General features: G+C 37.5%; 1 protein-coding gene across 2 annotated transcripts; it reads left to right on the forward strand.

Moving 5' to 3' along the window:
* The first annotated feature begins 339 nt into the window (after positions 1 to 339).
* Positions 340 to 23941, forward strand: cracr2aa (calcium release activated channel regulator 2Aa). Of its 2 annotated transcripts, none has more exons than XM_053622813.1 (18): positions 340 to 620; positions 4293 to 4573; positions 9779 to 9890; positions 10147 to 10339; positions 11989 to 12135; positions 12996 to 13086; positions 13254 to 13349; positions 15700 to 15887; positions 16065 to 16136; positions 16241 to 16286; positions 16382 to 16458; positions 16605 to 16971; positions 18003 to 18135; positions 18745 to 18826; positions 19319 to 19433; positions 20243 to 20344; positions 22098 to 22174; positions 22334 to 23941. In XM_053622813.1, the coding sequence occupies exons 2-18, from the start codon at positions 4361 to 4363 to the stop codon at positions 22416 to 22418; spliced, it is 2196 nt and encodes a 731-aa protein (XP_053478788.1). In that variant the 5' UTR covers positions 340 to 620; positions 4293 to 4360; the 3' UTR covers positions 22419 to 23941. The 2 variants fall into 2 exon arrangements, with proteins under 2 accessions (XP_053478788.1, XP_053478789.1); XM_053622814.1 differs by lacking the exon at positions 340 to 620 and adding an exon at positions 672 to 974.
* Positions 23942 to 24246: the final 305 nt, after the last annotated feature.

The raw sequence follows: 24246 nt of genomic DNA on the forward strand, positions 1-24246 counted from the left end.
AATGGTTTTAATGGTTAGGTGATGGTTTGTAATGATATTTGTTGTGGAAATTAGAATTTCTGTGATGGTTTCTATTGTGTGCGTGTGTGTTTTTTTTTTCAGCAGAGGAATTCTTTAACAATATTCATTTTGCGCTCTATCAATATATCATAGCGGAATATAACGCTGGAAAACATACAATGGAGCATAATTAAAAAAAAACAACAAACAAACAAACAAAAAAACAATCACTGTACACAGTGTACTACTGTGCAATTCCCATCAATAGTACACATAGTGATATTGAGCAAAATTCCCTCACCTCCTCGCGCGTTTCACTACTTAGATGCCATAGCAACAAACAATGCACGCGCGATGTGAGCTCCTCCCTCCTCAGCCGGACAGCAGCTGGCAAAAGTCAAACAAAGCTTTTAGAGAGAGAGAAGTGAAACAAGGTCAAAGAAGGTGTAAATTAAACCAAACACCAATAACAGCGAGTTGTGGGAGGTTATCCATCATTACTTTGACCTTAGAAAATTTTCCAGAAATTTCCCAGGCTTTAACTGGACAGGTGTTACCGGAGCGAAACTTTTTCCCATGAAGATGAGTTAACGACGCTTAAACCCAGGAAGTAACACAAGGTAGGCGAATCATTTGTAATTATTTTAATGATTTAATTGGCTTTAAATAACTGATATACGTTTAGTTGCCATGTCCTTGGCTTGTTGTGGCTCAGCAGGAAGTGTGAACGTGTGCGTCCCTTGTAGATAAACTTGAACAGGGCTACGGCTGTATCCCAAATCACTCTATACGCTTTACATACGTGCACTACACACCGAGGAGGAAGTACTGGATTTTACACCCTATGTAGGGCACTGTGTGTCCGAGAGGGAGTAATTTGGTATTCAGCCTGTGGCAGTGTTTGTGATGGAATCCACCAAAGATGAAAGAAGGAATGTGAGCTTTGCTTGATTTCTTCTGTTTTAACGTGAATTGTAAGAACACGAGCTTTCAAAAATTGTTTCTCTTTCCCTTTTTATTCTGACTTTAACGTTCTCAGTACACGTTTTCTTTCGTCACCTGTGTTTGTGGGCGTTTGTTCAAAAGTGGTCAGGCACGTTTTGTCTGTTGGAAATGAAACGACATATGATACATAGAAAAAAAAAACAGGACTCAGTTAGTAGGTACTTGTAAAAGATTGGAAGATAATAGTTTCTTCGTTTGCTGTTCAATTGGAGTATATTTTCTGTGTGTGTGTTGGTTGTGCAGTATTAGTCGCTTTCAAACACACACTGGTTTTGTAAGTACAAACCAACAACGCCAAGCCAAGACATCCGGAATGAATGTACGGATAAGAGGTTATGAATGACTGAACAGATGAACTAACAAACTGCTCATGGTTCAACCCTCTATCCCTCCAGTAAACCAGGATGTAGACACAAGAACACAAACAGATGGGCTTTGATATGGGTTCTTAACAAAAAGGTTGCGAAACTTCTGTTTTTTTTTTCTTGGAGTAGTTTCAAATGTGTGTAAGACTGACTTCTTCTTTGCAATGAATCCAGTTCTGCAGTAGAATTTGGAAAAAACAAACAAACAAACAAACAAAACCTGTTGTTTATTCGCCAGTCAAGTTCAACCCCTCAAATTTTGGCCTAGTGATTATATGCAATGATATTACCAGTGTTTCTGTTTGGCATTTGCCTCACGTCTCCGAGGTTGGGGGTTCGATTCCCACCTCTGCCCTGTGTGCATGGAGTTTGCATGATCTCCACGTGTTTTAGGGCTTTCCTCCGGGTACTCCGGTTTCCTCCCTCAGTCCAAAGTCATGATGATTGGCATCTCTAAATCGTCCATAGTGTGTGAATGTGTGTGCGATTGTGCCCTGTGATGGGTTGGCACAATGTCCAGGCTGTCCTCCACCTAGTGCGCAGAAATTAGTGCGCAGTCCCCAGAAATTGCGTGTAAACATTGACAAACTTGACAGTATATGATCCTGCAACTTGCAGTGCTGCTATTTCCATCCAGAACCTTGATGTAATCTACATTTTTCTGAAGGTCAAACAGAGAGATAAAGGTTGCATGGAAAGCAGAAATTCTAGTTTCCTGGAATGACTATGGGCACTGAGACAACCACAGTTCTTACTAATAGCCAGTGTGACCAAGGAAGTTTTCTCATACGTCAGGCTCAGTCGGGTGGTTTCAGCTTTAAGCTGTTCAAAGTGGTGCTGTTTAATTGTCTGCTACACACAACTGTGTTACTTCTGACCTTGTAGTGAATGAATGATCTAAGTAAAGCAAATACCATGGAAATAGGGTTGTGTTTGACAACATTAATGCCAAATATAAGTTTGTGTACATGCACGTAAGGCTGGGTGTGTGTATTGTACTGTGCTAAGTTCCTTTTGTTCTGTGGAGCATGCGAGAACAATATATAGAGTGAAAAGAATGACGGCTCACTGATAATGTTAGTCTTACAAATACAGCCTCGGTGTGGAAAAAGCAGAAACCATTAGTTTGCCAAGAGTTTATCACTTCCCAGTTTGATAAACTTTTCAGCTTGGAAAAATTGATGCCTTTGTGGCTTAGCCTAATAAAACTTCAAAATTTGTCCTCAACGTTTGATACATTTTCATATTGCACATTAAAGATTTCTTTATGTGTTTGTTATTCGTAGTATACAAAATGCAGCTTTCAGTACTTAGTGTTTAGCTACTGTTAACCATTACCTGTGGGCCTCCACCTCTTAAATATATAAGTTTTTCACATTTAAAAGGGGGGAAAAAAAAGCTTTTGACACTAGTGTATAAGGGGGAGTAAGGGTGTAAATCGTTCATTTATTCTTGATGTGTGAATTAAAAATTCCTCCTAATGCAATTGTATTGCAATTAAAATGAAAAAGGTCAAAAAGCCAATGAATTAAGATTTTATTAATCAAACCAAAAATATTTGAACGTGCTGTGTGATGGGTCATACTCTTCAGATTTTATTGTCTGTACAGCCAAGTGACTCAAGCAGCAGTCATAAGTTAACCATCAATAACCGAAATGTGCGCTTGAGAAATATTAATCTTTTGGAAATGCACTACATGGCCAAAAGTTTGGGGACACCTGATCATCACACCCATATGTGGTTCTTCCCAAAACTGTTACCATAATGTTGGACGCACAAAATTGTATAAGATGTCTCTGTATGCTCTAGCTTCAATTTTCTGTAAATGGAACTACTGTAAGAAGCCCAAACCTGTTCCAGCATGACAGTGCCCTTGTGCACATAGCAAGGTCCATATAGACATGGTTTGTCAAGGCTGGAGTGGAAGATCTCAAGTGGCCTGCACAGAGCCTTGACCTCAACCCCACTGAACACGGCCTCCCTGCCCGACATCAGTGCCTGACCCCCTCCAAAATCTAGTGGTATGCCTTCCCAGTAGGGTGGTGGTTATTATAACAACAAAGCAGAGACTAGATCTGGAACAGGATGCTCAAAAAGCACATATGGGTTTGATGGTCAGGTTCCGCAAACGTTTGACCATGTAGTGTACCTTCAATGCTTTTAATACATTTTCTGCATTTAATTTAATTACGTTGTTCATTTACAGTAATCAGTTTTGAATCTAATTGAAAACTAATAAACCTTTAAACTAATGAGTTCATCATCAGGTCAGAGATTCAAACCCCTTGTAGCAGGTAAGTGCCGTATATTGATATGGCATGTCACAGAAGTCCAAACAAGTTTCCGCTATATTTAACCAATCTAGAGGACACTCTGAAAGGATCCCACAATCACTACTTACTTAGAATTACTTAGATAAGCTATTACCTTTTATAATATTCTCTTCCAGTAGGGTTAGTATATATTTTAGCCTGGTATCTGGTCAGGGAAATAAAAGCAGAGATGTTATGTAATGTAACCTCCATTCTTTTGTACAACCAGTTATGCCAATTAGGCTTCAAGCCTGATAATGATTCCAGTCTACTCTCAAACCATTTTAACCATACTTATTCAAGATGTTTGTGTTTTCTCAAACTCTAACAGCAATGATACCTAACATGTTCTACTACTACTTGTACTACTAACTAGTTGTCTATGCTACTGTGTATCACATACCACTTTCATACCCGTTAACCTTGTGTTTATGCTTTAAAAGCACTCTCTCCCTTTTGCTCTGTCTCGCTACCTCCGCACATCTCTGCAGCTTCATTGACTAATTAAAGAGGCAGTTGCTAAGAGATGGCGGGCAGCAACCATTTCTGAAAGGCTATGCAATTCGGTCGAAACTTAAAGCTCTGTGTCCTTTTCATTTTCCCATCTAGAGCTAACCCATGTAAGGAAGGAGATTGGAGAGCTCTCTCTCTCTCTCACACACACCAATTACACACACATGGACACTATAATGGCAGCTTTCAGTGACACCTGTGACTCTAAGGTGAGTCGGACATCCAAGCTCCGTGGAATGTACATGAAAAGCAAGTCCAATGTGTGTGGAAGTCCTCAGGAGCAGAGTGACTGTAGCACTGTGCTGGAGAAGAGTCAGGAATTCTTTCAGATCTGTGACACTGAGGACAAGGGCTTCGTTACTCGACGGGACATGCAGGTAAGACTCCAGCATGCTCAGGAAAAAATGTGCTGCATTCTGAATAATTGCATTAGTAATAGTAAATATCGTATATTATATGCCACTACGCAATATTTAATTGGAATTGTTTAGCTGGACGATCAAAACACAAGTATAACTACAATTTAGATAGAAAGTTGTGAAATGTCAGTAAGTTGTGTAAGATTCAATTAGGGGTGGGCTATGTGACAAAACTATCATGATACCTTTGTACAATATATGATCTATAGGTTTGCTAACAAGCTGCCCACAAACCAGTAGTGTTGCAAAATTTAACATTGAAAAGGCAAAATTTGTTTAAAAATATTTTACAATGGTAAAGATTCAGTGCAAATTTTTAACAAGGATTCAGTTGCTTCCGATTCAAGTTTATTAAACCAACAAATGATTTAGTTTTATTTAAAAAAAAGTTATAAGAAGATACCCACAATATTTCAGAAAATTATATTGTAACGTAACATATTACAATAACAATATTCTATCTTTATGTTTCCTTGCCTGAGTCCTAATAGTCTGGAATTCACTCATCACAGTGGGGATATTAGTTGAGTCCTACAGTCGGTTGCACCAGCAGAATGTTCTCTCTATCATAGCCTAGATTAAATGTAATAGCGAGTAAGTTAACCAGGTTACCAACTGCACTGGTTTCAGTGTGGCCTTTAAATTATAACTTAAACTTACACCTACCCCCTAGTAGATGTAACATTTGACTTAAACGCAGCTCCTGGAAGTAAGAATTGCATGTTTACTGACATTAAATGCACTTTTTTTAAATGTATTTTTTTTATTTTGTGAGAAGTGTTATGCTTTATTTATTTCTGTAGTCTGTGATCATCAGACATGGCTACCTCACTGAAATACACCATTTGTAACTTAAGAGATCTTAGGATAAGCTACAAATAGGATACACTTTTTTTTATATAAACATACTGTAGCAAGCACTTTACTCTAGCACAAAATGTCACCAAAGGTCATTACAAAATATTTAAAACATTTTGCCATTAATGAAATGTTATTATGTTCTGCTTTAATGTTTTACAGGTCTTTATTTTTAGTTGCTATGGTTTCTTACTAAAATACCCAAGTATGACAAGCACATAAAATACAAATATAAGAGACTGGTAATTTGAGTCACCACTTTATTGTAAGCAAAGTCTATTAGGATTTTATTAAAATCATTAACTCAAGTACAGACCTTGCTTGAAGTAAACATTGAGAAAGACAGGCCATGGATGTAGTACGTCCTGTTTGTCAGATTGTGTTACTGATTGTTTGGTGAAATACGTCCTTCTGTGCGATAAATTTTTGGATCTACAGTCACCTTACGCATTACTTGTTACGACGTAACTTAAATCTCTTTGATGTAACCATGCTGGTTTTAAACTAACTATGTTCACCTTATGGTTTCAGACCGACTTTTCACCTTGATTTTTTTTTTAAATCAAGCTTATCTTCAACAGCTGCAACTGGCAGCTGAAATTAGTTAGTGTGGACTCACTACAAGGGTGTTTTGAGAGTTGCATAATCCATTCCAGCAGAAAAAAAGGAATGATTGTATCCCGCTATCTAAATAGCAGATTATCTAACACTAGAAGTGAATTTGAATGAGGACACAGCACATGCAGACCAGCCGAGATGTGTGGAGATGTAGTCTACACTTTGCCACTGCTAATTCAGTGGAGTCTGTGAAACACCTTGGGCAGCCATGAGTAGAGAAAGGGTAGAGGACAGAGCTTTGAGATGCCACCTCTTCGGTTGTATTATTGTGCAGATTGGCCAGCCTCATCGATTCCAGGCTATTGTGACTGTTCTCTTTGATGACCCACTCATAGGCAAACACTCTGAAGCCATAACACCTTTGATCCACTGTTTATGGAGATGCACTGATATCCATCAGCTCCACATCTTTATTCAGTTTCTGTATAAATAATCTCAACACATTTGAATGCACAAGTCCCTAAACGTTTCCATTTCATTTCTTTCTGTCTTACTTCATTATTTGTGTGAATGCAGTTTGAATGCTAACTAATATCGAAATATGTGCATATTTGCTGAACGACCAGGCTCAACATTTAGACATGAATACTGGATCTACTGATTTGGATTCTACTGTTTTGTTTATATCTCTTCATTTGCTCATATTTTATTATAAATGCATCAGTTTATTACCTTTCAGCTGAACAGGAAGCATAGCAGAAATGGCTAAGCTCATTGCACATTTGTAATATAATTTTTTTAATCTGTGTATTAGACTGCATGTATGGTTATTTAAAAAAAAAAAAAAGACAATGTGGCCAGGCTAGTTTTCCCCCCTGTATAACTCATACAGCGTTCCAGTCACGCTGAGGAGTACTGGCTAGCATGTTGTGCTTACTTCTTCACACCAGAACCCGAAGTGTTAACAACTTGCATTTTAAAGCCACACAGCAGAATAGTCTGCTGACAAACAAGTTACGCCTAAGCCTGATAACAACTGTTTGTTCAGAAGCTTTAGTCTAAAAGTTCTACCATCAAGCTCACAGAACTTTTTCAATTTTATGAGGCAGTTGATCAGTTGCCTGTCTTTGTAAATGTTTGCTTAATCACAGTACAGGGTGTGTTATTTACTTTAAGGAATAGGGCTGTTTACACTGTATCTATGGGGTTGGGCACTGAGACGTAAACACGTAATTATCTAGGTCATTCAGTCTCTAATTTGAAATATAATAAGTCTGGAAGACATGATGAGCCTCTCAAAAAAGGCCATAATTAAATTATAATTAAGTGTAATTCCCTGTGTGACATGGGTTTCTTTGTATTCTAAACACCACAAATCTATTCTAGTAACATAATTGCTTGTTTTCATTAAGATAAGTTTTTAGATTGATTCATAATGTTAGCAACAAATTCACCAGTGCTTTAAAACATTCACATTACCAAATATTATTTCACCCATTTGTAGATATCTCTATTTGCGTAATAGAACATAACTAAATCGTCCCACTTTTCTTCAGCTATAGGTCTTAAGTATCACCAGCATGCATGTATAATATGTAAGGAACGTAACTGATGTGAGACAGTTTGGTGTAATCTGAAGTTGATTATTTTCCTATAACATGAATAACAAGAATGTGACAACGTGTTTTATTTCTCTCATCACTGGTTTATCCATACTTTAATTTTATGGAGCAGCCACAAAACAAATCTTAAACAATCATTTCCCTACCAGTGTCTCTTTTTTCTCTCTCTTGAAGTTGATTAGATTAGATTTGGATTAGATTTAGATTTATTGCCATTTGCACAGGTATGAGGAGGTACAGGTGCATTGGAATTACTGTGCGTAACCCTTTGAGTCAAGTAATATTAGAATGACACACTAAACACAATGTTACAAAACACACACACACACATATATATAATACATACATACATACATACAAATAAATTATTATATAAAAACTCTATCTGGCATAGCCAGTAAGATAATTAAAAACACAAGCCATTCATAGACTGTCGAGTGTATGAATTAAGTGTCCTTGAATAAGATGGGAGGGGTAATATTTCCCTCCAGCCTCAATGTCTTTTGCAATCAGTCTGACAGTGGCTGGAAAAAAAAACCATTATTAAAAACATGCCTTATGATTGGCCTTTGATGACTTAGGTTATATCCTGAGTTATTCCACCTGAACATAGAGTGAGCTGGGTGATTTTGATCACTAAGAATTAGGGATTTAACGATGTACTCTGAGCCAGTTGAAAATTGATGTAAATATGTGATGATTCAAGTCGGTTGAGATGTTAAACGAATCGTGACACGTTGTAAACAGCAGGGGCACTGAAGCTGTATACTGTGACCTCGCTTTACAGGCGTGATAGGAGCGAGCAAGTTGTAGCATTAGTAGTAAACATGGTGGTGGCAAGTGTAGATGTTGAGGATGCCCCATTCTTATTCAAATCGGAGGTGTGGCAGCATTTTGGCTTTCCGAAGACTAACAGTGAAAGCAGTGAGGTGGTAACAGACAAAACAAAAACCGTGTGCATATACTGCAAGATGTTAATATACACTAATGGGACAACAACCTGGATGCAGTATATAAACCATCACCACAGTGAGAAGCTCCAGTCACCTCCACCTGCACGTAAAAAGCTATAAACAGGCCAAACCACACTGACCGGTGGATTTGCAGCCCCACTCTTGGCAACGAGTGTGAGAGCCACAGGGATCGCAAGGTGCATCAGTGTTTTCATGGCAAAAGGTATGAGGCCGTTTTCTGTCATGGAAAATGCGGATATGCTGGTATTTCTTTAAAAAAAAAAAAAACTTTAAAAAACAAATCCAAGCTAGGAAAGATCACAGTCAAAGCCTTAGTTTGTTTATATGAAGAGATTTCTTTTATTTATTTATTTATTTGATGTGGGATTTGTTTTAAAATTTACTTTTTTTTATTTTTAAATTTACAGTTTTGTTATTTGGCATGAGGCAGCATTTTGTCTGAGAAATAATAAAAGGACACTTTTTTGTCTTAAATCTCAATTTGTTAAAAAAAAAAAAAAGCAACCATGAGAAAATCTTATCGTGAATCATATCGCATCGTGGCTTCAATGAATCGTTACATCCCTACTAAGAATGTTCTGCGCTTTCCTCCTGCTACGTTGTGTGTATAATATTTCCATAGAGTGTAGCTCAGAGCCGTATTTCCAAAATGTACGGTAATGCCGCTGATGGGAATACTTTCAACGACTCTGTAAGCCTGGGTGAGAGGCTGACGGCTGAGTCCGGACTTCATAAAATGCTTAAGATTTTAAATGCAGCTTGCCATGTTACTGAGAAATAGCAAAGCCCTCTATCCTCTGTTGTGGCAGAAAACTTGCTGAATCTGAAAACTTACTCCATAAATATTCCCTTATTAAAGCTTCACCACTTCAGTGTCTATATTTAGTTTGTGAAATAGCAGCATGTTTAATCCATTTTTATTATTAGCCACGGATTATGTGGAGTGTATGCCATGCAGGTCCTTGTGAATGAGCTGTTGCTATAAAAACAATAACACCTCAATAAATTATATTGTATTGTCAGAGCTGCTGTTATAGAAAATGAATACATCCAATCAAATTGAAGAATTCAACAGCACTGTGGTATAAATATAATTTTCTTTTTTTTTTTTTTTTAAATGCATAGTACATTTATCCCCTATTGTGTTTCAGAGGCTTCTTGGAGAATTTCCTCTGAGTGCTGAGGAACTGGAGAATGTGTTTGATACATTGGACACGGATGGAAACGGATACCTTACACCAGAGGAGTTCTCCTCTGGCTTTAGTGGGTCTTTATATTATCAATCGGACAAAGAAAAACTATTCTGTATTTTAATTTTGAACAAGAAGTATAGCAAGTCTAGCTTTAGTGTATTTATGTTTTGTCTTGTTATTGTTATTACTATCCAGAGCAATCTGATAATCTTCTATCCAGTATACAACTTGTAAACGTGTTACCTTGTCCAGTGGGGTGGGCTGGATGATGTAGCGGGGGGGAGACCTAAAACCTTCTAATAATACTCTGCATGTTTCCGGTGCAGGTGAGTTCATATTTGGCCCTGCAGCATCCGCAGCAACTCCACAGCCTGCTCCAAAGCACTTCGCAGAGCCGATTTCTCCTGATCTGCTCTACCAGAGTCAGTGGGAGGATAAACTCAATGTGAGCGAGGATGACGAGGAGAAACATTTCTGCATTCTGATGGAGAACCTGGGAGCCAGCAATGTCTTCGAGGAGTGGGTGTAACATGTTTACAAACTCACTCACTGAACAGTATGCTGACTGACAGCATTTCTCTTTGAGCTTTGTCAGATACTCTATGTATGTTATGGAGATGATTTCACACCAGAGAGAAAAGCAGTCACGGCTGTGGGAAGGAAAACCCAAAACAAAACAAAAAGCTTCAAAACAATACACAAACAGTATTGTATTTCATTTGTAACATGCGGAAACATTCCAGACTGAAAAGGAAAATCTTCACTGCATTGCATTTAAGTTTCTTCAGAGAAAAACAGTCAGGGAATTTGCTTTTTTTTTCTTCCAAGAATTAAACTTCCAGAAATGAATATAATTCCCTGTCGCATTCTATTTTATTTTTATCAGTGCATGAATGTTGTCACACTGAAATGTACTCACTGTCCAATCTCAGCTCTAAGCCTTACTCAGCAACGTGGATGTAATTGGAGTGTCGTTTTCCATGAGACATTACTGTACATATAAAGGAACGCCCTTTATTGTTTCTTACTGACTCATTTTTTCTTTATTCCTGCTGCACTGACTGTTGAACCCTTAGTCAACAGGCTTTACAGATTTACTACTAAAATATGATAAAAGTATTAATATGATTAAAAATACTTACAGCTCACAGCAGGACCTGTGAGTTATGTTATATTATATTGCATCATGCCATAATTAAAGAGATCAAGTGACTTAAGTGTAATGCACTGAAGGTTTTGTTTTGAGTGTTGCATGTTTCTGCATATCACAAATGAAAATCATTACAGTTTCTGTGTTGTATTTCACGTTTTTACTGCTGCGATTGCTTTTTAAACGGAATCTTCTCCTTAGGCTATATTTGGATAACATACTGTAATTGGACTCCTGAATAGAATAGAAGTTGATCAGTGTTTGGTAACTTTCAGTTCCCCAAAAATGCAGAAAGCTCCTGAGTAACACAGGCTGAAATTTTCTATAGTGAGACTACACTGTTCCCAATGGAGCCCCGCCAGATTAAACAGAGATATTTTAATATTAGACGTCATCTTCATCCTTCAGCCTTCATCTTTGATTTTGAGAAGCAAATATCAGTTGTGTTGCATGATTAGTTTTGCCGGTACCACATTGCAATTGTTCTATGACGCAGAACAGAATTGTAGTGGGAGACATCAAGTTGATGACATATATCCTATTGGCTCATGGTGACCATTTGGATTACATGGTTCTGTGGATGTATGTCTGTCTTTAACTGTCCCAGTATTTCATAGGCAATATCATAAATGCTGAACATCTGATGATATGAGTAAAAAATATTTTGCATTTCTGTTTATTTTACAAATTGAAGGTTTGTATAGAAGATATGAATACGGATAATATTAGAATTAAGAGTTGCTCTGATGTTTAGGAGGATAAGCTATAAACAAGAATTAATATTAGAAAGGCGTGAAACATATTTTCTCTGTCAGATTACAGTGTCTAGAAACCTGCATCGACGTTGTATTCTATTTTTTATTTAACAAATTTGAATTCAATAATTATGTTTTTCAGTGTATAAAAAAACAATAGGTGCTGTTTTGATAAGGATGCATGTTTCAAAGTATAATTAAAAACCACAATCATCCAACGGTATTTTTTGAAGTGAGTTATTTGATCTTCTCTGATGTTTTAGTCCAGGAGCAGTTCGCAGTCTGTGGGCTCAGCTGCGCAGGGATGAGCCTCATCTCCTATCTAACTTTGAGGAGTTTCTTGCCAGGGTCACTTACCAAATTAAAGAAGCTACCCAGGAGAAGAGCGAGATGGAAACTGCTTTGAAAAGGTCAGTCGTTTACTATTTTATTTCTTATCTGATCAGTGCAGTGCAGTATTTCTTAATTGCTTGATTAGAAATATTACATTGAGATCGATAATAGTTTTGGGAGCTGAGAGTTGATAGTCAGGTGTCTGTGAACTTCATTTAATTAAATTTATATTGCCAATCTGGTTTATGGCTGAAGCTTTCATGAGATCTACCCTTAAATGTCATGATAGTTGGTATCAGCTGTTCTTGCCAAAATTTCAAAAAAGCAAGAGGTGCTCACGAAGCTCATATTTTAAATCTGCTCGATGTCCCAAATCTGGAAACCTCTAACAATTGTCCTATGTTCCACTTAACATCCTGTATAACATTAATGTACTTGTTATTGTCTAATTTCTCTGTTATTTTCCAATTTCTCTGCACCAGTGGATATTATTGAGACAAGCATAATTACAGTACAATGCTGAAAATAAATAAAAAGAGAAGTAGCTGTTAAAAACCTAATTAATGGTTACGTAACCTACTTCAGGGACAATAACGGCTTTGATTTGAGCTTACAAAGCCAAATACCTTACCTCAGAAAAATTATTCTTTTAATGATTTGGATAATATTGTCTTTCTGACCCTGATGCTGCAATCAAATGAGCCAGCACATGTAGAAGTAAGCTGTTTTTGTCCTGGCAAAAATGAACGTGTTGTTTTGAAATCCGGTGTAATATCTCTTATGAAGGAAATGCATTCTGTGGTGGGAGTTCTCACTCTCTGAATTACTAGCACTTGGTTTTTGATGAATGTTAGTGTCCTGTGGGTGCACAAAACACACTGAAAAATTATTGAACAAGTATCAGTTAATTTCAATAGAGCTGATATGTCCTATACAGGAAAGCAGCATCCCATGATGATGAAATCCAGCGTCTCTATGAGGAAATGGAGCAACAGATCAAAAATGAGAAAGACAGGATTCTTTTACAGGTAAGATATGGTAATGCTTCGTTTTAGTTTTCTTTAAGAATAAGAAATGCTCTTATCATGATAATTGTATTATTTTCCTATAACAGCACACTCCGCCATGTTTGATTACTTGCATATTATATGCTTGGAGCCTTCTTTCTTTTTATAAGGTGTGATGTGTCCTGCAGGATTCTGAAAGGTTCTTAACTCGCAGTCATAATCTCGAGTACCAGCTTTCTAGCAAAGAGAAGGAGCTTGAACTGCTTTCAAACAAACAGAAACGGGTAAGTGAGTGTTTTGATTTCCCAGACGTTTCTACGTACTTGCAAGTAATTGCACTCGCATATACACTGCTGTGAAAAAGTATTTTCCCCATAGTTCCTAATGCAGCTGCATTCATAATGGGGTTCAGGTGGACTAGATACAACCAGATATAATTTTTTTTTTTTTTTTTTTTTTTTTTTTACTGAAGCAAAAAAAAGTTACCCAACACCTATGCCCCTTTAAACTTAATCCGGTTGTGCCATCTTTAGCAGCAATAACTGCAACCAAATGCTTCTGATAGCTGGAGATCAGACTTTCACAGCACTGTGGTGGAATTTTGTCCACTTTGCTTTAGTTCAGCCACACTGGAGGGTTTTCGAGTGCGAACTGCCTGTTTAAGGTCCTGCGACAGCATCTCATTTGGTTCAAGTCACGACTTTGATTAGGCCACTCCAAAACTTAAATTTTGCTTTTTTGAGTCATTCAGAGGTGGACTTACTCCTATGCTTTGGATATGGTATATTTGTTTGTGGCCATACGTGGCGCATTTATGTATGAAGAGACGTATGCATGTGTCTTATACGTGTGTGTGTGAGTATATAATGTATGCAGTGTGGTTTGTCCAGTGGTACAGGTTAAGTATTCAGAAAGGATGAAAGAGAAAAAATTGTTTTAATCCCAAGAAACTTTTCAATCAGCGTTTATTCTTTTCAGAATGTTTTCACTTCGACATTTCTCCCTTCATTGAAGATGTGCCTTAGTTAATTACATCTATTCGTTCAAAAACCTAATGCTGCTGACATCATAATGCCGCACATGAGGAAGAGACAAGGCAGCTGGATCTTTTTATGCTAATAAAAAAATTAGCACGTGTCTAAAACTAGCCCTTTCTCTTTAAATGACCTATTTCTATTGTTCAAGTAATCAAAAACAACAGTGGACCGCCATTGTTTTCTTTATCAGAGCATTAACACTGAATGCTGTCTAATCTGGGCGCAGTACATCTCTGCTTTTGAGATGGCTTGTGTAATGATCCAGTATTTCAAGGTCTATTTTCGGCATCATGCAGTGCTTGGCACCATTGTACCCACTTTCTTATCCAACAGGTCCTTGCACATGGTCCTCTACTGCTGGACATCTCTCTTCTGACAGCACTCAAAATACTGTCTCTATAGTTAAGTGTTAAGCGCATTAAGTGTTTTGTTTACGATGGTTTGTTGGTTGTACTCCTGTTCTTTGATTCAAGGAAGATGTTTCACCTCATTACAGTTAAATTAAAAATGAAGTACATTATAAAGATACAATGCCTTCTTGAATTATTAGCACCCTTAATAAATATGAGCATAAATGATTGTATAAAATAAACATTGCACGCATAAATTCAAATTAAATGATTTAAAGATTTCCACTCAAACAATAAGCAATATGATTTATATTTGCTTTAACAAAAAAATTATTCTCATTGGAACTACTTTAAAAAAAAAAAAAAAAAAAAAAAAAAAAAAGTATTTGTTCTCAAAAATATGTCCCACAATATGTTGGATAAATTTTTATTATTTTAAACAAACAGAATAAGGAAAAGAATAATCATTTTTCATTTGCTCTCTGTATACAGGAACTTGCCCAGTTCTCCTGCGGTATAAATATCATATTGCACATATGTTAAATCCCCTTGTTATTTACTACCATGGGAAAAACCAAAGAACTTTCAGCACAAAAGCTAAATACAAGGAAACACACCTGATACCTGCCATAAAATATGGTGGTGAATCATAGATTCTATGGGACTTGTTGGGGGGGGTGGTGCTTGTAGTTCACAGACTCTGGAGAAAATTGATTACCTTGTGTATGCTGCCAAACTCAGCTAAAGAAAATTTACCAGTATACTTTCAAGAAGACAAATTTTCAAGAACATTTACCAGTATATTTCAGTGTATTTTCAAGAAGTGAGCCAAACATTCTTCCAAATCAACACAGAAACCATTAAAGCCCAGAATCATTGTTTTGCAATAACCATCTCAGTCTCTGGATTTGAAAACCTGTGGTCTGAATTGAAGAGGGAATTTCACGTACATAAACCAAAGACTATAAACGAGCTTAAAATGTATTGCATTAAGGAGTGGACCAAGCTCCCGCTAGAGATTTCTCCAACCTTGTTAGAAATTACAGGTAGAGACTGCTGTGATTCTCTCCAGGACATGTGACACAAAATAGTAATTGTAATTGTATCCGTTTTTGCACGTTATTCTTTTTATAAATTCCTGAAAGATGCCAGTTTTTCTCAAGGCCACTGTATTTCTCTAATCTGCTTTGAGTTAATGCGTTCCTGTCGTGTGTGTGTGTGTATGTGTGTGTGTGTGTGTGTGTCAGTTAGAGCAACAGTGTCGTGAGCTGCACAGCGAGCAAAGGGAGACTGCAGTAGAGAATGTGAAACTGAAGCAGTATAATGAGGAGCTGGCTCACGAGCTGGAGAACACCACTCAGGAACTGAGCTTAGCACAGGAGCAGCTCAGTCTGCTACAGGGACAAGCTTCTCGCCTACAAGAAGAGCGAGAGCTGTGAGAACCCACTCAGACTTTATACACCCTGTACAGACTTTACTTATTAACACATTCACAGGGTCATGTGCTGTACACTGGATTTGCTCATGGCAGCAAGTTGCCCACCAGCATTACATGAGCATGTAGTGCTGTCTTTTTGCTCCCAGTTACTTTATGCTGTTTTCTGATTTTCAGGGAGATGTACAGAGTTACAGAAGGTTTGCAAAGAGAAAGAGCAAGTCTACTTAAGCAACTAGATTTACTAAGGCAAGAATACTACTACAAATCCAGTAAACAACAGTCTGTTTTGTTTATACCATGCTAAAGGTCAGAACAGATCAAATAGCTGTTTTTCAACGTTTCTCTTTTAGGGAAATGAACAAACATTTACGAGATGAGCAGGATCTGTGCTATCAAGTGAGTTAATAGAATTTATAGTCATTATTTTGACTTGGCAGTTTTGTAAAGGGCTTAAAAGCAGGAAGGTTATATAATCATGTTGGGTCCCATAGAAACCAAAGAACTCAGCTGTAAAAGCATCAAGGACACAGAGATCTGGATACACAGAAAGGAAACAATCATTTAAAAGGTATGTTTTTTAAAAAAAAAATAGCAGTGCATTTCAGTTGAAGAACATATATAATCAGATAACTGTGCTAAAACGTTTAAATTAAAAAAATGTTAAGTATTTTATAAGGGGTAAAACAGTGATTTGTTGTTTCTTGCACTTTTCAGTGATGATGAAGAGGACATACTGCCACATACTAAGAGGAAGAGTGCAATTAGTATAAAGGGACACAGTTTGGCTCGAGGGCAGGAGGATCAAGCAGGGGGATGGTGTTCTCCTACACACCAGCTACAGAGGATCATCTCCATTGAGGAAGACCACCTCCCCCAGCTCCTGCAGAAAGAGTACCAGGCCGAGCTCAGGAACTGGAGTGAGGAAGAGGAAGACCTGGAACACGGCATTGACCTCCAGATGACCAGTATCTTCCCTTCTGCCAGCACACCAATCTCACAGTGTCCTCCACCAGAGAGCAGGCATACACACACCCCCACCTCACCCAGGGGGCAACCTGTGGGCAAGGAGACTGGCCAATCGGTGAGAAGCCATTTCACCTGTGTGTCCAGTTATACTTGTAGTGTAGTAGTTATTAGTCACACTGATGTTCCAAAATCACAAAAACAGCTAGCATGCTGTTATAGGTCATGTATCACACCACCCCATCATTGATTACTTTCCCATAACAGCATGCCCTGTCATGTTTTATTATTTACGTATCTGATTTTGAAAAGACAGTGTGATCATTTTTGTTTTGTTTTTTACATCTGCAGAAATTGAGCTTGTTTCCATCTTCACAGGATGGAAACAGCATTATGTGCACTCAACTGTGTATTCAACCAGCTGAAAAGAAATGCACGACATGATGAAATTAAAAACACTGTCTGTGTTATGTACATCAAAAAAATGCAGCAATGTAGCGTTCATGTTACTCTGCTACTTCCATGATCAAATAGTTTAACTATTTCCATGACACTCATTTTAAAAAGTAGCAATGCTACCACCTCACTAGTACAGTATATCTCATAACTTATAGATACATTTCATTGTTGACAGGTTGTTGTAGGCCTTAAACCAGCTCACTGTCAGATTACCTAAAAATTTTTCCTACAAACCTTGCTCTGTTTCGGACTAAACCGCCAGTGTGAAAGCCCCCTTAGATAAGACAGCTGACTGATTTACAGGTGTAGTGTTTCCCAGTGTTTCTCATGTACTCGGAATGAACATACTCACCAAATCCTGCCATTCACTCATACTGTTTCCTCTATGCCTTTTGTAATAAGAGCTGTTAGGGGACAAAAAGCTCTTCTAGGAAGCCTAGAATGTCCAAAATAAAAAAAAAATAAAAAAAAACTTCACCAGTTACACTTTTTCAAATTTGGTCATGTGGAGTGTCTATATACAAGTCCCTTTGTAAGTTGTTACTGTATAAATGCTAAACGCATATTAGAATGAGTGCATTTAAATATAACCTAAAGTTAATAAACACATCCTGACCAATCAGATTTGAGAATTCAGCAGTGCTGCGGTATAAACTATTTTAGCGGTAGCTGTTCTGCTCTCTAATTCAGGAGGAAGGAGCAAGCTCAGGACCAGACCGTCTGTTTAAGATCGTTCTTGTGGGAAACTCCAGTGTTGGCAAGACCTCTCTACTGCGCCGTTTCTGTGATGATTGTTTCCACCCAGGAACCTCAGCGACTGTCGGTCAGTTTCCCCATAGTGCATTTCTTATCAACTGTGTGTACGTGCATCAGTTTTTCAGCCTGTGGCTGTTCTGTGGGTAAACTCTGAACAGGTTCTTTCTCACTTGTGTGTTTAGGAATTTCAAACCTGCTGACTGTGTTAACAGCATAGAGAGCTGAAGAAGCTTTTCTGTCCTAAACACCAATTTGGTTATGATACTTTGTTGTGTCTATAAGTTCTGTAGTGTAAGATCTTTCCCAAGATAACATGTTTCTAACATATTGACGTGCAGAGAACTGGGTAGCACTATAGAACGTCATCATTTGACACTGGAATTGTTTCTTGTTTGAAAGTTGGATTTGAATGTCAGTGCGGAGGTGGATGCTTATTCCCTGTTACAGTACATCAATATCACTGTCTGTCCCAACTTCAGATCAATCATCTCTGCCCTTTACTCTCAAGCTACACTCTTCACGTGCTCATTGATTTGTTATGAAGCCACAGTGAGACAGAAAGCTTCAAAGAGTAGAGACGAAGCACATTAGAGCAGAGCTGTTGACAACGATTTGAAGCAACACATCACACGTTTGTATAGAAGTAATTTCTTTGCCATTCTCCATTTACATCTAGGTATTGACTACAGTGTAAAGACGCTTATAGTGGACAACAGCCGGGTAGCACTGCAGATGTGGGATACAGCTGGGCAGGAAAGGTAAGAGCACTACTGATTTTAAGTAGCTGTTGTTTATTTTCCTTCAACAGCATTTTATTCTGCTTATACCACAGCACACAGCCAACAATTAAAAAAAAATATTAATGAATGACACTTCATACTTTTTACCATTTATAGTTACATTTTATGCAGCTCAACATCCACAAGACAAGTTTGTTCCTGTTGTCACTTGCGTTATGGTGACTATACAGAGTCATTAATTCACCATCCTCTCTTTTTCTCTCTCCTGAAGTTACTAAGACAAAAAATGCACTTCGTCACATTGCTGAGAAAGACTCCCATGTCGGAAAACATACCAAGACTCTGACCTTAAATGTTAAAAAATACCTCCTTTCCAAAAGCTTTAACATATCAATGATTAGCCATTTTTTCTTTGTTAAATTACAATGCCTTTTTTAATCCGTTTATTATTAGGCTTAGATGGTGTAATACTTTACAGTTACACTAATTTCATCCTCAACGTTCTGGCAGGTACCGCAGCATCACTAAGCAGTTTTTCCGCAAGGCAGATGGCGTAGTGGTCATGTATGACATCACATGTGAGCAGACTTTTACAGCAGTGAGATCATGGCTAGCCAGCGTACAGGTAATCCATGATGGCCAAGGGGCACACCTTTCTTAAGCTCAAAGATATGTAAATATTTATGCATATTCATAGTTGGGCTGCGCAGATGCTTCGTTTGACTTTCTGGGCAGCCCATACAAATGATTAAAATGACCTACAATGCAGTTCACATCTCTAAGGTTGCCTGATTTTTAATGAGTAATAGTGTCTTGACAGAAAGCTTGAAAGATGCTGTATCTGTTGTTGAATAATGCAGCAGGTCAGGACAGGAATATATTTAATTTTTAATATTTTGTACCAACAGTTAATTGTGCACTTACTTATAAAGAAAATGTACCTGTGGTTTGAAGGATAAGGTGACAAAAGTATTTTTCTGCTGTGCTTACAGTTCAATTTAAGTAAGTGTAGTTTCATGTTAATAATGTTATCTGTGTAAAATTCAGTCCTCGGCATGGTCTCTGATTAAGAGACATGTCTCCTCTCTGCAAGAACAAACAAACAAATAATGTACAGGGATGATACTATTAATAAATCATTTTTTATGTATTTAATTTCAGCCCTGAATGGCATTCCAAAGTTTTTATTTATTTATTTTTTTATTGTATTTACTGCCCAAAACAGAATTTCATTGTGACATACGTATTGTGGTTACATCAAACTGTCAGTCAGTGGACTTAATACTGCTCCCCTCTCAAGCTGTTTATCATGCACGGACTTGAGTCAGAATGACATGTAACCACCTTTGTTTTTATTTTTAATTTTTAAACTCCACACTGTATAGCATTTTCTTATTCACTTATTTTCTATCATTTATTTTCTTTTCCCTTTAGGAAGGAGCAGGAGATGACATTCCTGTTATGTTGCTGGGAAATAAGACAGATCTAGAGGGCCAGAGAGAGATCCAGTTCAGAGTGGGTGAGAAATTGGCTAAGGTGAGTGATTTCACATTTGGTTTTTCTCTTCAAAATTTGACATGGCCATTGGGAAGCTGTAAGACCGTGTGAATGCAGCCAATTATTTATTAAAACTTTTTTTTTTAATCAAGCCGTTTAATATAAAACTATGGACTTGGTTATGAAAACAACCAAGATGGATAATAGAGTGCTATTAGAAAAAGCTAAATGATGTGCAGAATCTGATATAACACTTCTCACCATAGTAAATCCAATATTTATTATTATTAATAATAAATCTAATCCAGATAGGAAGCTAAGCTGCCTAGGATCATGTAAAATAAATAAATAAATAAATAAAGTACATCCCATGGAAGTTGTTGGCTTTTTTGACATATTTGGACAAGCAAACATTTGATCCTCTTTGAAACAGTGCCTATTAATTAAGTTGATACACTATCAAATGACACCTAAAATAGACATTTTGGGTATCAGTGATTAGAACTTGCATAGTAAGTGCAGGTGGAACCGGTCTTATTTATACCCCTCTCATATCTAGTGTCTGGTATTCCCTTTGTTATTAAGATGTGTGGTGTCCTCATGAAAAGATCTAAAGAGTTCTATAAGGCCTTCAGAAAAAAGATTGTGGAAGCCTATGAGTCTGGCAAGGGATTTAAAAAGATCTCCAAGTTATTTGAAATACATCATTCCACTGTAAGGAAAATCATCTACAAATGGCACAGATTTAAAACGACCATCTGATGCCAGGCCTTTTGGAATAATGTCCTCTGGACAGACAAATCAGGGATAGAGTTGTTTGGCCACAGTAACAGCAGACATGTTTAGCGCAGACCAAAGGCAGATTTTCTGGAGAAGCATCTCATACCAACTGTGAAGCACGGTGGTGGAAATGTTGTGGATTGGGGTTGCTTCGCTGCTTCAGGGACTGGACCTTCATTGACTGAGTTATGGAAGGGCCTAGTCAAAGCCCAGATTTGAATCGCACTGAAATGTTGTGGGGGGATTTGAAACGGCCAGTACATGCAAGAAAACTCTCAAAAATCTCGCAGCTGAAAGAATATTGCATGGAAGAGAGGTAAAAAATTCAAGCAAGCCTGGTGGACAATTATGCAAAACACCTACGAGAAGTTATTTCTGGGGGCAATACTAGCTTCTGAGGCCAAGGGTATACTTACTTTTTCCACAGAAGAATATCACATCTATTGATATTTCTGTTGAATAAATGATTGAAAAAAGCTAATTTACCTTGTGGTTTTGTTCAAGTATATCAATTTTATTAATAGGCACTGTTTCAAAGATGATCAAATGTTTGCTTGTCTAAATATGTCAAAAAAGCCAACAATTTCCATGGCGTGTACTTATTTTTTCACATGATTTGTAATTAGCTCATACAGTCGCTTGTGCAGAAATAAATAAATATCAGGCAACACATTTTCTATACAACAGCCACCTATTGTGAAAAGAACTTAAGTGCATAAGTGAAGAGATGAAACACGGTTTTCCAAGAAGTAGATCATAAATAATTGTATTTATTTAATTAGTGTTTCATCTGCTCTTATCCTTTCCCCTCTCCAATGTCCACACTGAGGTTCCTGTGATGTTTTGAGTGCTTTTGAGTCCATTTTAGCTAATAAAAGCACTTGAACATTTTTTTATTTTATTTCATGAGCCTAGCTGAAAGGAGAAGGTAGATGGATTACATGCTATCGCTTGCATTAGTCATGTAATAATGCATGTACTTAAGCAGTTTTATTATCCTGCTGTGTTGCAGGAGTCTCAGCTGATTTTCTTTGAGTGCAGCGCTTTTTCTGGCCACAATGTGACCGAGTCCATGGTGCACTTGGCAAGGTATGTTAGCTTAAAGCTTCACTTGAATGCAAGGAGGATTTTTATCCTCATAAAGCCTGTTGTGTACGTGAGTGATTGTCATCCATTCAACTCAAAAATATGCTGACATTGTTCTTCTTGTTTATGCGTTGCTGTGTTACAAAGCCTCTTTTCTTGTAGGATTCTGAAGGAACAAGAGGACAGAGAGAAAGAGAAAACTGTCTCCCTGGTTGATGCCTCTTCAAAGAAGAAGTCTTGCTGCTAGCAGAGAGATCCTCACACACACACACACGCACGCACGCACACACACGCGCACACAGTGCTTAAAGGCAGCTTGTTCACCTCCATCTCCCTGGTTTCAAGGGTACAGTTTTACACACTTCTCACCCTCTACACCTGTGTTTTAACGTAATATAACACTTTTAGACATGTTTTGTAATTGTTTTTAACTTTGACAACAGAGTAAATGAGCAGTGTTATGATGGGTGAAGATTTGCACTATAGGTTTTTGGTAGATCAACTGTACATGTAAAATATAGGCTCATCATACCAAAAGCAAGCTTTATCATAGTATTTACACCAACATATATTAATTATTGAGAAAAGTAGATGAAGGAAATCTCATATTTAAACTTTTGTTGTTTACAGTACATACGTTTACATTTCTAAACTTAAAGCTCCAAATGTGTTTATTTGAAATTACTTGCCTTCCGTGTGTTTTATGAGGGGGGAAACAAAATGTCAAGCTCATCTAGAAGAGGATTATTATAGTTTATTTTACTGTCTGAACAAACACATTTATTTTAGGAGTTTCTGAAGAGTTGTGAAGAACAATTGATAGGAAAGCTGCCCATTGTGTGAATTCAAAATACTCATATTGGGAAGCAGGGTTTGTGCCTGTATGTTCATTTGTGTTAGTTGTAATGTTTCTTTGATACATGGCCTAAATCCACTAACTTTGCACAAGCAGTTTAGTGCAATCAGTGTTGACGACACTGCCAAATCTCAATGAATTTTTTTTATTAGTAGTATTTTTTACAGATTTAGTGCAAACAATGTTGACTCTACAGCCAAATGAAAGCTTAGAGCTGTCCATGTTCTCCCTGTAGTGCAGCTATTATCTATTTTTCACTTTTTTTTTTTTTTTTTGCCTCTGTATCAAGGATAAATATTGAAGACTCTAGCACTTTGAAAGGATCAAGAAGGGCTTGTTTTTTATAGCATTAAATAAGTCTGAGGCCATGAAACAATTTGTGATTTGGATCTCAAATTGTACTGTCTGTAATGTGTGCTTGGTTTGACCATCTTCTGTCCTGTGTGACAAATCTACATCATGCTAACAGATCATGCCGTGTGCGTGCGTGCGTGTGCGTGCGTGCGTGTGTGTGCGTGTGTGCGTGCGTGCGTGTGTGTGCGTGTGTGTGCGTGTGTGTGCGTGCGTGTGCGTGCGTGTGTGTGCGTGTGTGTGCGTGTGTGAGCTTTGCATATTCAAACACAGCACAGTTCCCACTTCTAGACCTGCACTTCCCCTGTAATGTACTGTATATTTGTCTTTTCCCTGCTCTAAATACATGAAGGACTTGGTTATTGATTACTTGACAAGCTGTTGAGTGTGGGCAAAATGCTAAAACATTTGGAGATAGACACTTCCCATGAAGGGTAACACTTTTGTAATAGAACTTTATTGTATAATTGTTTTGAAGTAATTTACATGAATGTTTTCATTAATGGTTAAATGTTGAAACATTGGGTTCTGCACTTCCTGTAATTAAAGGTGAACAAAAATAGTATTAATCATGGTCAAATTAAACGTGTCTCCAAACATGCATCAGCTAGGATTTTGCTGGAAAAAAATAGTTGGAAAAACAAACAAAACATCTGATAGCTGTGAATATTGATAGATTTCATTGACATGAATGTGCTGCCTTTTTTCCATTTATCTTGCAGCATTATTAATGTGCATTACTCATTAAAATCATAAAGAAAATTCCCTTCAAAGTCAGCTGTCCTCTATAGAACATACTTAACTTTATTGTTAGCCCAGACACTGTGCTTTTCCTGCCCTCTAGTGGTCATTACGTGGTTTACACAGT

This window comes from Ictalurus furcatus, chromosome 4 (assembly GCF_023375685.1).
Source record: "Ictalurus furcatus strain D&B chromosome 4, Billie_1.0, whole genome shotgun sequence".
Taxonomy (NCBI): Eukaryota; Metazoa; Chordata; class Actinopteri; order Siluriformes; family Ictaluridae; genus Ictalurus; species Ictalurus furcatus.

Bases quoted from the DNA above. Each gene is read 5' to 3' on its own strand.
- cracr2aa (XM_053622813.1), top strand. From the start codon at position 4,361: ATGGACACTATAATGGCAGCTTTCAGTGACACCTGTGACTCTAAGGTG. The intron at 13,350-15,699 runs GTAAGTGAGTGT...TGTGTGTGTCAG, and splicing joins TTTCAAACAAACAGAAACGG to TTAGAGCAACAGTGTCGTGA. The intron at 16,972-18,002 runs GTGAGAAGCCAT...TCTCTAATTCAG, and splicing joins GCAAGGAGACTGGCCAATCG to GAGGAAGGAGCAAGCTCAGG.